The sequence below is a fragment of the Gopherus evgoodei genome, chromosome 6 (assembly GCF_007399415.2).
Source record: "Gopherus evgoodei ecotype Sinaloan lineage chromosome 6, rGopEvg1_v1.p, whole genome shotgun sequence".
NCBI classification, from domain to species: Eukaryota; Metazoa; Chordata; order Testudines; family Testudinidae; genus Gopherus; species Gopherus evgoodei.
The window spans coordinates 136,265,657-136,282,626 of NC_044327.1; the positions used below are offsets into that span (position 1 = coordinate 136,265,657).

At 63.0% G+C, this 16,970-nt stretch overlaps 2 protein-coding genes across 6 annotated transcripts; one reads left to right on the top strand and one right to left on the bottom strand.

The window, feature by feature from the left end:
* The first annotated feature begins 832 nt into the window (after positions 1-832).
* On the top strand, positions 833-7,966 carry LOC115653568. Of its 5 annotated transcripts, none has more exons than XM_030566996.1 (8): positions 833-863; positions 2,047-2,446; positions 3,662-3,739; positions 4,608-4,658; positions 4,741-4,788; positions 4,882-4,944; positions 5,401-5,550; positions 7,513-7,966. In XM_030566996.1, the coding sequence occupies exons 2-8, from the start codon at positions 2,110-2,112 to the stop codon at positions 7,878-7,880; spliced, it is 1,095 nt and encodes a 364-aa protein (XP_030422856.1). In that variant the 5' UTR covers positions 833-863; positions 2,047-2,109; the 3' UTR covers positions 7,881-7,966. The 5 variants fall into 5 exon arrangements, with proteins under 5 accessions (XP_030422856.1, XP_030422854.1, XP_030422858.1 ...); XM_030566994.1 differs by having other exon boundaries at positions 837-863; positions 2,044-2,446; XM_030566998.1 differs by having other exon boundaries at positions 837-863; positions 2,044-2,446; positions 4,753-4,788.
* A 3,548-nt stretch (positions 7,967-11,514) lies between these two features.
* Positions 11,515-16,570, bottom strand: LOC115653987 (beta-1,3-galactosyltransferase 5-like). The gene is made up of 2 exons (XM_030567870.1): positions 16,533-16,570; positions 11,515-13,652 (listed from the first exon to the last, which is right to left on the bottom strand). Exon 2 carries the CDS (start codon positions 13,067-13,069, stop codon positions 12,035-12,037), a length of 1,035 nt encoding a protein of 344 aa, XP_030423730.1. The 5' UTR covers positions 13,070-13,652; positions 16,533-16,570; the 3' UTR covers positions 11,515-12,034.
* Between the last annotated feature and the right edge of the window lie 400 nt (positions 16,571-16,970).

Here is a 16,970-nt window from a genome sequence, read left to right on the forward strand (position 1 = left end):
CACATCCATCCACCCCCCCGACACAGCTACCAGTTCATCCAGCCACCCCCACATCCATCCACCCCCCCGACACAGCCACCAGTTCATCCAGCCATCCCCACATCCATCCACCCCGACACAGCTACCAGTTCATCCAGCCACCCCCACATCCATCCACCCCCCCCGACACAGCTACCAGTTCATCCAGCCATCCCCACATCCATCCACCCCGACACAGCTCTCAGTTCATCCAGCCACCCCCAGATCCAGCCATCCCCCCCCGCATACACCTGTCAATCGATCCAGCCAGCCACCTCTCCATCCCCCTATTTCCATTCATCTCTTGCTCCACCAGCTGCCAATCCCCCTTTCTATCCATCCACCCCCCCCCATCTGTTTGTCTCCTATCCATCCACCCATTGATCCCCATGTCTAGCCACCTCCCAGTGTATGTAGCTATCAATCCATTGTGCCGTCCCCGTGTATATCCATCCATCCATCCATCCATCTCTCCCTCACTCTCCGCCATCTGGCCATTCCCAAATCTGTCTGCCCCCGTCCATCAGTCCGCCCAGTCCCAAATCTGTCTGTCCCCGTCCATCAGTCCGCCCATTCCCAAATCTGTCTGTCCCTGTATCTATCTATCCATCCGTCTGCCCCTTATCTACCTGTCCCCCTGTCCGCCTGTCCGCCCCCACCGTCCCGCCTCCCGAGCCCAGCTCTCTCCGCCCCCGGCTGTGGGGGGATGGCGGGGCGGGGCAGGACCCACCGGCCGGGGCCGCCCCGGGACTACGTTTCCCAGCGCCCCGCGCTCGGGCCGCGCCGGGCGCACATGCTCGGTGCCCGGGGCGAGCGGCGGAGCCGGAGCGGGGGCCGGCCGGGAGGTCGGTGGCGCCCCGGGCTGCGGGCCCGGCCGGCGGCTGCGGTGGGCTCCGCGGGCGGCGCTCGGGTGCGGGGCGGGTCCCTGCAATGGGGCAGCCCGGGAGCGGGGGTGGATCCCTGCGATGGGGCAGCCTGGGGATCGGGGCCGGGTCCCTGCGATAGGACAGCCCGGGGGTCGGGGCTGGGGCCAGGTCTCGGCAATGGGGCAGCCTGGGAGCTGGAATGGATCCGTGCGATGGGGCAGCCTGGGGGTCGGGGCCGGGTCCGTGCGATGGGGCAGCCCGGGGGTCGGGGCTGGGGCCAGGTCTCGGCAATGGGGCAGCCTGGGAGCTGGGGTGGATCCGTGCGATGGGGCAGCCTGGGGGTCGGGGCCGGGTCCGTGCGATGGGGCAGCCCGGGGGTCGAGGATCGGGGCCGGGTCCCTGCGATAGGACAGCCCGGGGGTCGGGGCTGGGGCCAGGTCTCGGCAATGGGGCAGCCTGGGAGCTGGGGTGGATCCGTGCGATGGGGCAGCCTGGGGGTTCGGTCCTGGTCCTTGCGATGGGTCAGTTCAGGGGGGTCAGGGCCCTATCATAGAGCATCCCAGCCACCCGTGTACTGTGGCCTAGGGGGCAATGGGGTGTCCCGGAGGGGGCTGGGACCCTACGGTGGGGCAGCCCAGCCAGCCTGGGGATCCAGTGGGGGGGGAAAGGGGTCCCTGCGGTGGGGCGGCTCAGCCAGCCTGGGACTCCAGTGGGGGGCAGTCACTGCAGTGGGGCGGCCAAGCCAGCCTGGGGATCCAGTGGGGGGCAGTCACTGCAGTGGGGAGGCCCAGCCAGCCTAGGGATCCAGTGGGGAGAAGGGGTCCCTGCGGTGGGGCGGCCCAGCCAGCCTGGGGATCCAGTGGGGGGAAGGGGTCCCTGCGGTGGGGCGGCCTAGCCAGCCTGGGGATCCAGTGGGGGGAAGGGGTCCCTGCGGTGGAGTGGCCCAGCCAGCCTGGGGATCCAGTGGGGGGAAGGGGTCCCTGCGGTGGGGCGGGGCGGCCCAGCCAGCCTGGGGATCCAGTGGGGGGAAGGGGTCCCTGTGGTGGAGTGGCCCAGCCAGCCTGGGGATCCAATGGGAGTAGGGGGGGTCCCTGCGATGAGGTTGGGGCAGGGCTTGTGCTCTCCCCACCAGCTGCCTGAAGGGCATCTCTTGTCTCAGCAGGTGCCCTTCCCGAGGACCCCCGCGCAGCGCAAGGGTTGGCACCCAGCCCCCAGCCTGTGAACGATGCCCAGGGGACGAGCCTGGACCCAGCAAGAGATCAGCTGCCTCCTGGCTCTCATCAAGAGCTCCGGGGAGGTGACGCTCCTGATGGCCTCCACGTCTCGGCCCAACGAGGCCCTGTGGCGGGAGATCTCCCAGGGGCTGGCAGCTGCTGGCTACAGCCGCAACGTGGCGCAGTGCCGCTCCAAGTGGAAGGCGCTCAAGCAGGCCTTCTACTCGGAGTGGGAGACCTGCCGGCAGGCCGGCGGCCACTCGCCACGCTTGCCGCCGCACTACAAGACCATGAAAAAGATCTGGAAGGCGGCAGGACGACCCGTCTTTGGGGAGCGGCGCCTCCCAGGTAGGGGGCCCCGGGCCCTGTGTTACCAGCGGACCCTTGTTGCTGGGCGTTAGGGGTGCTGGAACGGGGAGGCCAAGACTCTCGCACTTTTTAACAGCCATAAAGGCAAGTGGCAGGAGAATGGGGCGGAGAGGAGCGAGCCGGGGGTAAGGGGCAGCATGGGGGCAGGGCCGTGGTTCTGGTGTCCGTGGCCTCCCCCACTTTTAGGGACCTTAGAATCATAGAATATTAGGGTTGGGAAGGGACCTCAGGAGGTATCTAGTCCAACCCCCTGCTCAAAGCAGGACCAATTCCCAACTAAATCATCCCAGCCAGGGCTTTAGCAAGCCGGGCCTTAAAAACCTTCTGCCACTTAGCAGCCACGGTCGCTGCAGGAATGGCCTCTCTGCATCTCCAAGGTGCCGGGCTGCGGTCTCTCCTGTCCCGGGGCAGGGGGTGTCCTGGGGCCATCGTGCACAGGCTGAGAATGGAGGTTGACGCTGGGCCAGGTGTGCGGCAGGACCGTTACTCCCTGGCTGCGGTTTCCATTGCCAGGCGACTTTGCTGGCTCAGTCGTTCCCTGCCCTGGGCTGAGCCACCCTTTCTTTCCAGAGCTGGTGAAGTTACCTCCCGGGAAGCAGAGGCCACGGCTCGAGGCCCAGCGTCCATCCTCACCATGTACCCGTGGGGCAGGGGGATGGGGCATTGCCCGTTGTGACATGGTGGGACATGGGGATGCCATAGGGCAGCAGGGCTGTGTCCTGCCCCAGTCCTGGAGCAGTGCCAGCACCTGAGGGGCAGGGGACAGTAATACTAAGCCAGGGAAGGGGCTCTTGTTCCTCCCCTCCCCACAGGGTGTTCCCTCTCTGCCATCCCCCCCCAGCCCCAAGCATGTTCTTGGCTCCTGCACCCCCAACCCGTTCTGCCAGTCCCCCTGCTGTGCTCTACCCCACACTCCTGCGGTGCTGGCCCTTTGCTCTAGCTCATTTGGGTAGTGTGGGCCCTGAGCCAAGCATGCTGCTCTGTGTGGCTGGGGCCCGCCCCGCGAAGGGTGCCCGTAGCTCTGTTTGGCTGGTTCACTGGCTCTTGTGTTCAGAGGTGGTGCTGATCCAGCAGGCAGGGCGCTGCCTGGGAGCCCGCAGCTGCTCCTGGAAGATGTGTGTGTCATGCCGCATGGGTCTTTCCTCCCAGCCTGCTCCCACTGCACTGTGATGCCCTTTCTTTTCCCATGTGCAGGGCATGTCCTCCACCCGGAAATCCCGAGCAGGCCACCGTCTGCACTGGGGCAGTGCACCAAGAGCGAGCTGGGGAGCCGTAAGTACCGCGCGGCCCGCCAGGCTCCTGGGAAACGGAGCCCGGCCTTATGGAGCAGGACAGCGGGGAATGGAAACCTTGGGGCCTGCCTGGCTCAGGACTCTGGCTCCAGGCTGCCCCGGGGGGGAGGGGGACTGACTCTGGGGTGTGTGGAACGGGACATGGGGCCATTTCACTTTAAGGGGTGCTGGCTTGATCTGGCCCCAGGGGGGTAGTAAGTAACCGAGTAGTAACATCAGATGGGGGAGGGTGAGTCCATGTCACAAGAAGACCATGCAGCTGCTCCCTAGAATGGAGCAGCAGGTCGCCCGCGTCAGAGGCACCAGGACCAGCTGTCTGGGGCTGGGAAATGATGGTGGTGCCATGTCTGTTGTTTGGCCTGACTCAGAGCTCCAACAGGGGGCACTGTGCTCTTGGAGCAACAAGACAGTCCTTGCAAGAGACATACCATAGAGGTCTTGGCCCTTAAAGATCCCACCACACTTCTCACAAGTCAGGGCATGAACCCTGCTGTCCCGGCTAGATTCCATATTGGATAATTACATTCTGTCTCCCTAAATTCCCCCTGCAGTTTCAAGTGGATTTGGGATTCTCCTTCACTTCCTGTCCTAAACTGTTGTGTAGCGTTGCTGTGTGCTGTTAAACAGCTGCTACGTTCCACCCCAGAGGTGGCTGCATTACAGTGGTGGGTGAGTGACTCCTGCTTTTGTATATAGCTTGTAAAATGCTTGAGACCCTGCAGGGGTCTGTGGAGCTGTGAGTAGGGCGTCAGCCTGCAAGGCTGGCTGCAGCAAGGGTTCCAGACCCTGTACTGGTTGTGTTCTCTCTGCAGCCCCCTTCAGGCCAGGTGTCTCATCTCTCCCAGCAGCTCACATGGCCAAGGCATCCCAGGTGCAGACAGCTCCCTCTCCTGTACCAAGTAAGACTTTCTTTACACTCCTTTGCCCAGTAAACTCCCAGCTCTGTGAGTAGAGGGTGCTATGACCTTAATTCTGTTCTAGTTCTCGTTGCAGACGCCGGGCCCCCGTTCGCTCCCCTCCCCACCTTTGGTAAGTATACCACTGCCTGCTCCGCAATCTTTTGCTCACACCTGGGACCGGGACGGCACCACCTCTTACACACAGCCTCTGCTCTCCTTGCAGACTATCACCCGGCCTTCGCTGCCTCCCCACCCATGAAGCAGGAGAGTGCGGAACGGGAGGCTGGTAAGAGACCCCACTGCTTCTCCCCATGTGCTCCAGCTGGGCGGGGTGCTGGGGCTGGCGCCTGGCATCTGGCTCCTACCCGGGGTGGGGTTAGGTGTCGAGCCCGCGGCCACTTGCTGGTGGTGGCTCAGCTGGGATTTGGGGCTGCCAGACTCAGCTAGTGAGGGCTGCGCGCCTTGGAGCTGTGTGAGCCGCTGGGCTCTGCCCTTCGCCTTGCAGCTGCACTTGGTGGCCCTTTGGTGCCACGTGGCTGGCTGATCACACGGCGGGTGACTGTGTGAGACCCAGTGGCTGAGGCTGCTTTGGAGCCAGTGGCTGTTGGCTAGTGAGTAGGTGGCCTTGGGGTCAGTGGGGCTGGAGGAGGGCTTGTTGAGCAGGGGTCGGGGGCCTGACTAAGGGAGACTTGCTCTCTCCCCATGTGGAATGGTGCTTGCGCTCTCTCTGCGAACTGCACAGACTCTCCTGAGGCGTGCCAGGCGCCCGCAGGGCAGGGGGCAGGGGAGCAGGTGCTGCCAGTCACCGTTGGAGACCAGGGCTCACCTGAGACAACACCTGGCGGTGAGCACCCCGTGCTGGGTGACCAGTCCTCGGCTACAGACCTACAAGGTACAGTTCCCCTGCCACGCCCATCCCACTGGCCCCCACCCCAGCCCTGAGCCGGCCACGCCCTGTGGGCACCTGGTGCTGGTTCATCTGAGCCCTGAGCGGCCGTGCAATTAGGAGCCACTGTCTGTGCAGTGCCCACCCCAGCGGGCATCTCTGGCCCTTTGCTCCTGTTTGGCCAGCTTGGTACTGTCCAGGGCCATTCCCATGTGCAGCGAGTTGGCTGGGACTCAGTCTAGTAGAGACCTGGCATCACTGTGAGCGCTGACTGCCCTGGCACAAACCAGAGGCCCCCAAGACTGGGCTGTAGCCCCGTCCCTGCCCCCAGGGCACTTCTCCTGCTAGCCCCCCGCCGCACCTGTTGCAGGAGCAGGGCTGGGCCGCGCTGCTCCTTCTCCTGGGATCTGGATGAAGGGACCCTCGATGCTGGTGGGGAGGGGTGCAGTGGGGGGTTGTCTACGCTGCCCCTCAGTGTTGTCAGGGAGAGGCATGGCAATCTGCGTGCTAACCCCTGGGGTTAACAGGATGGGAGTCTGCTTCTTACCCCCTGCCCCATGGTGCTGGTGGGGGGGCTTGCCCCATGGCGCTGCTGGGCGAGCGATGCGGGGGGGTTGCCCCCTGGCGCTACTGAGGGAGGGATGCGGGGGGGGAGTTGCCCCGTGGCACTGCTGGGGGAGGGATGCGGGGGGTCTGCCCCCTGGCGCTGCTGAGTGAGGGATGCGGGGGGGTCTGCCCCCTGGCGCTGCTGAGGGAAGGATGCGGGGCGGGGTTGCCCCCTGGCACTGCTGGGGGAGGGATGCGGGGGGTCTGCCCCCTGGCGCTGCTGGGGGAGGGATGCGGGCAGGCGTCTGCCCCCTGGCGCTGCTGGGGGAGGGATGCGGGGGGGGTTGCCCCCTGGCGCTGCTGGGGGAGGGATGCGGGGGGTCTGCCCCCTGGCGCTGCTGGGGGAGGGATGTGGGGGGTCTGCCCCCTGGCGCTGCTGGGGGAGGGATGCGGGCAGGCCTCTGCCCCCTGGCGCTGCTGGGGGAGGGATGCGGGGGGGGGGTTGCCCCCTGGCGCTGCTGGGGGAGGGATGCGGGGGGTCTGCCCCCTGGCGCTGCTGGGGGAGGGATGCGGGCAGGCGTCTGCCCCCTGGCGCTGCTGGGGGAGGGATGCGGGGGGGGTTGCCCCCTGGCGCTGCTGGGGGAGGGATGCGGGGGGTCTGCCCCCTGGCGCTGCTGGGGGGAGGGATGCGGGCAGGCGTCTGCCCCCTGGCGCTGCTGGGGGAGGGATGCGGGGGGGGTTGCCCCCTGGCGCTGCTGGGGGAGGGATGCGGGCGGTCTGCCCCCTGGCGCTGCTGAGGGAGGGATGCGGGGGGTCTGCCCCCTGGCGCTGCTAGGGGAGGGATAAGGGGGGGAGTTGCCCCGTGGCACTGCTGGGGGAGGGATGCGGGCGGTCTGCCCCCTGGCGCTGCTGAGAGAGGGATGTGGGGGGGTTGCCCCCTGGCACTGCTGGGGGAGGGATACGGGGGGTCTGCCCCCTGGCGCTGCTGGGGGAGGGATGCGGGGGGGGTTGCCCCCTGGCGCTGCTGGGGGAGGGATGCGGGGGGTCTGCCCCCTGGCGCTGCTGGGGGAGGGATGCGGGGGATCTGCCCCCTGGCGCTGCTGAGGGAAGGATGCGGGGGGGTTGCCCCCTGGCGCTGCTGGGGGAGGGATGCGGGGGGGGTTGCCCCCTGGCGCTGCTGGGGGAGGGATGCGGGGGGTCTGCCCCCTGGCGCTGCTGGGGGAGGGATGCGGGGGATCTGCCCCCTGGCGCTGCTGAGGGAAGGATGCGGGGGGGTTGCCCCCTGGCGCTGCTGGGGGAGGGATGCGGGGGGGGTTGCCCCCTGGCGCTGCTGGGGGAGGGATGCGGGGGGTCTGCCCCCTGGCGCTGCTGGGGGAGGGATGCGGGGCTCGGCACGCTCACCCTGGTGCCGTCTCGTTGCAGGCCCCAGCGTGGTGAGCCTGCTGCAGAGCATGCAGCAGCTCCTGGTGCAGATCCTCCACACCTCGCAGCAGCAGCAGGTGCTGCTGGAGAGCCTGGCCAGCGACACTGTCTCCCACCTCCACCTCATCTCCGACAACCTGGTGCAGGTGGGCGAGACCCTGCACGAGCTGCTGCTCCAGGCTCACGCCCGCTCCACTGACCTGCCCACCCCACTCAGCCACTACGCCAGCCACACGCCCCCCCTTCTGCCCACGGTGCCCCACTGGCCCTGCACCCCCAACCCCCCTCCCAATTCCCCCTACCACAAAGAGGAGCCTGTGGTGTCATCTGCCTCCGGATTCCAGCCCCACCAGCTGGCCCCCCCGTGAGACCCCTGCAGAGACTCGGTGCACACAGCAGGGGGCTGTGGGGTGCCTACCTCTTTGTAAACGTGGACAGTGGTGCAGAATTTTACAGAGCTTTCCAGCAAAGACCCTGAGATATTTTGGACATTTTTATTTTTTTTAATAAAATAAAGGGTTTTTTTTAAACTTGTGAAAATAATCCCCCCCCCCCGGCCCTGTGGGATCCTCTGCCCTTTCTCCCTCAAGAGGAAAGCGCCTAAGCCAGAGCAGTGAGAGGCGCCTTCTCCATCTGACATCAGCAGGCTTGGTCCCAGCCACTCCCATGGTGCCCCATCTCCAGGGGCGCGAAGAGAGAAGCCAGGCCAGGCTGGAAAGGGAGAGGTCCCAGTCCGAGCAGCGCATCGAGGGGAGGGCAGCCCAGCAAGGGGCCATGTGGCCCTGGGGACAGGAGCCTGCAGCTCCGGAGAGAAGCCAGGCCAGGCTGGAAAGGGAGAGGTCCCAGTCCGAGCAGCGCATCGAGGGGAGGGCAGCCCAGCACGGGGCCGTGTGGCCCTGGGGACAGGAGCCTGCAGCTCCAGAGAGAAGCCAGGCCAGGCTGGAAAGGGAGAGGTCCCAGTCCGAGCAGCACATCGAGGGGAGGGCAGCCCAGCACGGGGCCGAGTGGCCCATGGGAAAGGAGCCTGCAGCTCCAGAGAGAAGCCAGGCCAGGCTGGAAAGGGAGAGGTCCCAGTCCGAGCAGCACATCGAGGGGAGGGCAGCCCAGCACAGGGCCGTTGGCCCTGGGGACAGGAGCCTGCAGCTCCGGAGAGAAGCCAGGCCAGGCTGGAAAGGGAGAGGTCCCAGTCCGAGCAGCGCATCGAGGGGAGGGCAGCCCAGCACAGGGCCGTTGGCCCTGGGGACAGGAGCCTGCAGCTCCGGAGAGAAGCCAGGCCAGGCTGGAAAGGGAGAGGTCCCAGTCCAAGCAGCGCATCGAGGGGAGGGCAGCCCAGCACGGGGCCGTGTGGCCCTGGGGACAGGAGCCTGCAGCTCCACAGAGAAGCCAGGCCAGGCTGGAAAGGGAGAGGTCCCAGTCCGAGCAGCACATCGAGGGGAGGGCAGCCCAGCAAGGGGCCATGTGGCCCTGGGGACAGGAGCCTGCAGCTCCGGAGAGGCTGGCTGAAGCACTGGCCTGGGTCTTGACTCTCCTTAGGGCCAGAGGAGCAAGAATTTATCGAACACTAAACTAGCCTGCCAAGGGCAGGGCTGCTGAGGTGAGCGGCCCCGGGGCAGGCAAGGGGAAAGCACCCTTGTAGCTGGGCCATCCCTGGCATGGCAGCTCCTTGGCAGAGGCCTGCAGCAAAGCAGCTGCCCAGGAGCCCTCGCTGTGGGCTCTGTCCTCACGCTGCCCCCAGCCTTGCCTCAGCCCGTCACAGCCCCTGCTTGTCCTTGTGCCAGGACCTAGGGAGCTCAGGGATGGAGCGGGGCTCACAGAGAGCCCCTTACGCTCCGGGAGAGGAGCATGGGGCCAGGCAGGAGCAGCCAGGCCAGAGTTCCCAGGGGTGGCATTTCAGTCAGGCAAGAATGACCCCAGCCCCCCAGAAAGCACTTCTCCCATTGGCAGCTCTTGGTAACCTTTACTGCAGGAGAAAGCCCCAGTGAAAGGCAGCTGTTAGCTACCATCTCCCTCCAACAGCTCTGTCCCTTCCACCCTTCGGAGAAAACAGCACCTAGCACTGCCTGCGGCCCTCCTGCTGCCTGGACTGTGGCTGACACAGACCGACCCCTCGCTCGCTCGGCGGCTCTGTGCCGAGTGACCAGGCCCACCCCGAGGGAAGCCGTGTGGCTAGGAATGTTTGATCCCGCCAGGAGCAGCTGCACCCGACTTCCTGGCAGAGGAGGAATGGGTTGTTTGTACAGCACCTCACGCTCAGGATCCTGGGCCGCGACCAAGGGGCTACAGTAATGCAAGAGCTCTAGGCCTTAGGGTCCGGCTCTGAGCAGACTGCAGCCCAGGTGGGAGCAGCACACCCAGCTGGCAAAGCACCAGGGTTGAATCGTGTTTCTGTCCCCCACTTTTCCCTACAACTTACTGGGCCCCACGTTCATCAGTAAGGCTGGGAGGCAGAATCAGGCAAGTCCCGTCCCCCTAGCAAGGGGACCCCAGCTGCACAATAGTGGCAAAAGCAGGAGGTAATGCTCTTGGGCAGTGGTAGGGCTGGGGACCACGGGGCAGGCTGAGCTGGTGTGAGTTTGGCACCTGCTGCTGGGATGTCAGTAACACTGATTGAGCGCTGAGCCCTCGAGCAGGGAGCTCTCTTCCCTGGGCCAGAGGAGAGCCTTTCTAGGCACTGTGGGGCAGGGATCAGGCCCCATGGGGGCTAGCTCACTCTTCAGGCTAACTAGCCGTAGTCTCCCTATGCCCACGGGGCAGGAGCCCAGTGCCACAACCAGCTTCCTCTCCCCAGCTGGCTGCTACCGGGCAGTGCTGAAGGAGGTGGGCCTGGTGAGTGTTGGTTTGTCAAAGCAGCTATTTCCACTGGCTCGTTGGAGGAGAGCACCTTGATATGTGAGATCAGGGGGAGTTTGGCTTCACCCCCTGCCTGGGGAGGGGAAACTGAGGCAGAGAGCAGGGAAGTGACTTGCCAAGGGTCACTCTGAGCCTCAGCCTTTACTTAATACTGTTTTGTAGTAGTAGAACCTGCATAGATTAACCCTTTCCTAGTGTCCTTTCAGTCTGGAAAGTGCTCCAGGCTTGTGAGCACAACAGACCCCAGTATGCACTGCTCAGGAAAGCGAGTACCATTTACAGCTGCCATACATCATTAGCACCCATGGGGCCTGGCAGCCTGGCCCAGGTGCTGGTGAAGTGCAGGCCACCCTGGGCCTTCCCTCAGCAGGATGCAGCATGAGAAGGGGCAGTTAGTTTTGCTAGTGCCACTGCACCAAGCACAGTAAGTCCTGTCCCATCCCCCTCCCCGGGAAGGTGATGGGGGTGGGGGAGAACAGCATCACTCCCTGCAGGGGTGCTGAGCTACCGTGGTGTTTTCCAGCCTCACCAGCAGCACTACTGCTGCTGCTGCTGCGGTAAGTCACACATCCAGCAACCCCCCTTCATAAGGCAGCTCGGGAGAGCTGGAGCCTGGGCATAAGGAGAGTCCTCTTCCGGAGGTAGAGGCCAGCCCCACTCCCACCTGTCAGCTGCAAGGCTCCCCGTGCCCTGCGCCCCAGGGCACTGTAGTGTTAGAGGCAGCCAAGTCCTGGTGACCTGGCACCTTCCACCTTAGCTCAGCTCAGGGCTGTCAGCAACTGGCCACCAACTGAAGCAGCCAGCAGCCAGCCTGTGGGCTACAGGTCCTAACATGCCACGATGCATCTGGATGGCAGGAGCCTCAGGCGGGCATGATATGCTGAGACCGTGAGTCCCTCTGTATTGATGTTTGGCCCCTCCCACGCCACTTTTCAAAGCCCTACAGACAGGGCCGGCGCTTCCATTTAGGCGACTAGGTGGTCGCCTAGTGCGCCAGGATGGGGGGGGGGTGGCATTTTGCCGTTCTCGGCAGCAATTCGGTGGTGGGGGGTCCTTCTGTGCTCTGGGTTTTTGGCGGCAATTCTGCGGCGGGTCCTCACTCACTCCGGGACCCACCACTGAAGTGCCCCAAAGACCGGGAGCATGGAAGGACCCCCCCGCCACAGAATTGCCGCCACCATCCAGGAGCGCAGAAGGACCCCTGCCTAGGGCGCCAAAAACCCAGGCACCACTCCTGCCTGCAGACATGAACCAATTAATCTCCACAGGCTCTAGGAGCTGAGTCAGATAGTCATTCCCACTTTACAAGTGGGGAAACTGAGGCACAGGATCGGTCAGTTACTGGCCTGAGGTTAGTAGCAGAGCTGAGACTCCTACTCCAGAGCTCCTGACTCCCAGCCCCAACCTCATGTTTCTGTGGCGAGTAAGATGCTGCCTGCCAGGCAATCCGGACAGGGCCATTTCACTCTCTGGAAGCCCGTAACAATGGAAGAGTAAGACAGCTGGGGTGCCTGGCAAGAGTGCATCGCAGGGGCTGACCATGACTCCCACCCCAGTGCCTGGGATGGGGCTTGGGGGGATTAAACTGAGCACCAGTTGTATAACCTCCTCAGACTGTGCTACAGGCATGAGGTTGCCAGGTCCCTTGCCAGCCCTCCTGGCAGACAGTGGCTCACTTCCACCTGGTGACCTCCAGGCTGTCGTGGCAGGCACTCCGAGCCTGCAGCATGCTCCCCTTGGCCACCTCCTGCTCCTGTGGGCTCAGGTGATGAATCACCATCAGGTAGCGGTAGTTACACACCCGCCACCTCACATTGTGCTTGGCGAAGCGTGCGCTGGATTTCACCTGGATCCCAGCCCTCTCAGCCAAGATGCCCACGTAGGCATCTTCCACCGGGATGGGATGGACATGTTCTGCTGCCCACAGGATCCGCTCAACGGCATCCAGAGACAGGATGTAGCCGATGCCACTGGCGTATGGCGGGTATTCGTCTAGGTGGTAGTCTTGCCTGGAGACATACCATTTGCTGGAAGGCTCTCTGATGACCTGCCGCTTCTCCCGGGAGAAGAGGGATCCTGCATACAGGCCCGTCTTAATAGTGTTGTGCTCCAGCAGGAACTCCGGCAGCCGGTCTGTGTTGACGAAGCAGTCGTCATCCGTCTTTAGAATGTAGCTGGGCTGGCACCGCTCAGCCACCCACTTAAACCCATGCATGACCTTCAGGGTGAGGTTCCGATAGGTGTCCTGATAATTCCCAATCAGGATGTCCCCAAACTCCTGCTGCTCTCTCTGGATGCCCTGGGCTACCCCAATGTCTGCAGACTGGCCGACTAAGAACACGGACTGCCATTGGGGTGCTCTCGGTCCCTCGTGGGCAGCCCAGGTTCTCCTGATCACTTGCCTGGGTTCTGAATTCCCTGGGGCTGAAGTCACGAGGATCAGGAGCAGCTGTCCAGGCTCACAGTGAGGATCTGTGTGAGAGCTGGTGAACAGAGATGGAAAGTCCACCCCTCTCTGGACAGCTTTGATGGCCCCAAAGCGAGACATTCTGGGTAGCTTCCCTCGGAAGATGGGGAAGCGACTGGAAAGCTGCCATCTCTTCTGGACGTCAGCTGTCATGACCAGCAGGCACCAGAGCAGGATGAGTGAGAGAAGGCCACTGACACACATCAGCCCTTTTAAGCCCCACGGATGCATCAGTGCCATGGGAGATGGAAACAACAGGCATCGTAAGCACCACAGCTCCAACAATTACACCAGCCCTGCCTGGCTGGGAGAGAAGACAAGGCAGGGAGGGAATTCCTCAGCACCGTGCATCCCTCCTGCGGCAAGCCTGCGCAAGAGCCAGTGAAGCACATGGAAGAGGCTTTACTTAGCAGGGTCTCATGCATGCGCTGCACCAGAGGGTAGGTGTGATGAAAAGGTCATCTGGAACACGCACGGGCAAAGCAGTCAGAAAGGACACAGCAATCCAGCTACTGCAGGGGGGGCAGGACACACGGCTCACACCAAGTCTGGATCACTGCTGTTCAGTGACTACGGGCTCCTTTCATGCTGGGCTGCGGAGCCGGATCTGACCGGAGAAGCCAAACCAACTCCCACTGTGATTCTTGGGCCATGAATAGTTCTGAGCGGATTCCGTGCAAGTCACATGAATGCTATAGGGACTGCAGCTGATGGCCTCCCCCTCGGCTGGGACTAGAGAGCTTTGAAAGAATTTTAGGAGGTCCAGTTACTCCTTGTAGTGTCTTGTTCTGGGCTTTGTCCCACTGCACTCTGGCTTTGCTTCCTGGGAGTGAGAGAGAGAGAAAATCAAACTCCTGAGACTGGAGACCTTGCGTTCCCAGGCAGAAGAGACTGCATCTTCAGGTCAATAGTTACTACAGGCCCCAGATACTATAATGGACGAGAGATTCTCCTGCCCTAGCCGGAGTGAGATCAGAAGTGGGAGAATTCAGCCAGAGACGCTCCAAGGGATCCCCTCACCACAACTCTTCTCAGAGTTCTCTGGTAACTGTAGTAATAAATAAGTAATCACCCCTTCCCTCCTTCTGTCTGAGGAGCTCAAAGCACTTTACTAACACTAACTGTCATGTTCCTTTGGTAAGAGGGACAGGATTGTCACTCTGACTTTACAGATGGGGAAACTGAGGCACTGAGCGAGGCCAGGACTGACCTGAGTTTACATGGCGAATCTGTTCCATTAGCCATTTCTAAACTTTCAAGAGCAGGGAATACAAAGTGACTGTCTCCCAGTCCTGGGCTTTAGTCACAAGCCCAAACAAGGGGCTTGTCACTTGCAAAAGGTGCACGAGGTCCATTGTGACAGGATGTCAGAGAAGGTCAAGACCAGGAATGTGGAGTCCAGTTGTTTTATGAGAAAGGGATCCTGAGCTCAGTCACCTGGGAAGGGAAGGAACCAGTCCCGCTCCAGGCACTGTCTTGCCAAAGCCACAATGGGTTCTGCCTCCTCCCACTCCAGCATGGCTGTTTGGGTGGGACAGTGCAACCACATGGAGCCTGCACTGTTGTTGGGAGGTCTGGCCTGATTGTTGTCTGGGCCCCTGTGTCACGGAGTCCCTGGGCGATGCTCTGGAACTGCTCCCCACAAAGCAGGCAGGACTTTGGGGAGCCTCCTCTCCCTTGGAGCAGACTGTCTGCAGGGCAAGAAGCTCACACGGCTTCACCTCCTGGGTCTCTCCTTGGAGCATTCAGCATCCTCTGCCCCTCCATGTGCTTCCCACAGCGAGTCCGCCCCAGCGGGGTCCTGGGGAAGCCACCGGTTCTGCCCCCCCACTTTGCAGTCAGATGTGACTCTCAGCCTGCCAGTAACACAGAGGTTTATTCGATGACAGGAACAGGGTCTAAAACAGAGCTTGTAGATACAGCGAACCGGACCCCTCAGCCAGGTCCATTCTGGGGGGCAGTGAGCCAGACCCCTACGTCTGCATTTCACTCCTCGTCCCCAGCCAACTCCAGACTAACCACCCCTCCAGCCCCTCCTCCTCTGCTCAGTTCCTTTCCCCGGGCCAGGAGGTCACCAGACCTCTTTGTCTCCAACACCTTCAGCTGGCACCTTTGCAGAGGGGGGGCCCAGGCCATCAGTTGCTAGGAGACAAGAGTGTCAGGCATTTAGGTGCACTGGCCCTTTGCTCTGCAGCAATCACACACCCTTATCCCACCACCTAGATACTTAAGAACTGCACAGGGGACACTGAGGCACCAACACAGTATTCAGAGCAAACATTAAGAACATTCCCAGTTCGTCACACCCTGCACTGCTGCCCTTCAAGTAGCACTGCATACAGGTCTCCCATATTGCCCCTTACACTGGGGAGGCGTTTGCAGTAGACATGCACAAAACTACCTCATTGCCTCCTGCAAATGCTCCTTTGCCAGGGAAACGCTTGGCAATGTAGGCTACTGGCGTAGAGAGCCCACAGCTGTCATGCCCACCAGGACCATCTGTTTCGTTATGCTCCCACAGAACTCTGCCTGTGGCTTGTTGTATTCCTTAGACTGCAAGCTCTTCCGGGCATAAGCCACCTTCTTGCTCTGTCTCTGCTGTGCCTAGCACCAGGGCTCCCCACTGAGCAGTTCTGTTGCTCTTCTCTGAGCTCCCCAGAGGAAAGAATTTCTCTGGTGTTAAGGTGGGCAAAGTGGACAGCAACAGTCCATGGGTGGTCATGCGAGAGCCAGCATCAGTTCTGGGGTGATGCCTTAGCGGCCAAAGATTTGGAGCAGTCACATCAAATTGGGAACACCTGTCTATTTCCTACCCACTCTCACTGCGGGTTTCTCTCAGCCATGCTGAGTTGCTGGGATTATCTTCCCCTGGATGGCTCTCCAGGGCCCCGACTCCCCTGCCCTCCCTCCCACCTACCCTCTCGCAGGCGTCACTCACCTGTTCGCTCTCCGCATCTCGGGTGTTACAGGAAATGGCTTTACAGGTGAGGACTCCCCCAGATTCACCCCGTGCCCCCCTCTGGGCTCAGCCCCTGTCTGTCGGTGGGCTGCAGCAGAGTCACTGCAGGGAGCCCTCCCGGTCCCGCCCTGCTCTGTGGCTAACTACTGGGGCTGGTGCCTCAGGCTCTGGGCTTGGCGAGACTGTCACAGGGTTGGTGCAAGGGAGGAGTATCCCCAGCACCACTGCCCCCTGCCCCAGCCCCCCAACCTCCTCTTAGTCCTCCCCAACACACTCCCCGGCCCAGCCCCTGCCTTTGCAGCACCCCTGACCCCCCAGCCTCCGCCCCAACCCCCCCTTGTCGCTCCCCCCCAGCCCAGCCCCTGCCTTTGCAGCACCCTTAACCCCCCAACCTCAGCCCCAACCCCCCCTTGTCCCTCCCCCCCAGCCCAGCCCCTGCCTTTGCAGGACCCCTGGCCCCCCAACCTCAGCCCCAACCCCCCCGCACCCCTCCCCCCCAGCCCAGCCCCTGCCTTTGCAGCACCCCTGGCCCCCCAACCTCAGCCCCAACCCCCCCTTGTCCCTCCCCCCCAGCCCAGCCCCTGCCTTTGCAGGACCCCTGGCCCCCCAACCTCAGCCCCAACCCCCCCGCACCCCTCCCCCCGCTCTCCATCGCGCCCGGCTGCAGGTTCGCGGGGGGGGGGGGGCCGGAAGGAGACGGGTCTTTCGGCGGGGGGGGGGTCACTCGGTCTCCGCGTTACTTACGGGACACGCTCCCCGACCAACCTTTGCTCCAGCTCGAGTGACTGACAGCGCTGGACGACAGCCAATGGGGGCTCGGCGGGCACGGGATGGGCGGGGCCGGAGGGAGACCAGACCAATCCTGAGGGATACTGAGGGGGCCGGGCTGGATAGGGCGTGGTCTCTGAGTCTGGACCAATCCAAGGAGAGTCCGAGGAGGAGGGGTTGGAGCACTCCGAGGTGGAGCCAACGCTATGGGGCGGGGTCAGAGTCTCCCGGGCCAATCCAGGGAGGTGTCCTTGGAGTGGGCGGGGCCTAAAGAAGGGTGGCTCAGATTACCCAATCCGGATGCAAAGGGCGGGACCCTGCGCTTCAGACTAATTAAGGCCAAAGTGGGGAGGCGCTTTAAGATTGCCGCGGCCGTGGCCAATCAGAGAGCGGGCCGGAGGGCGGGAAGCAGAG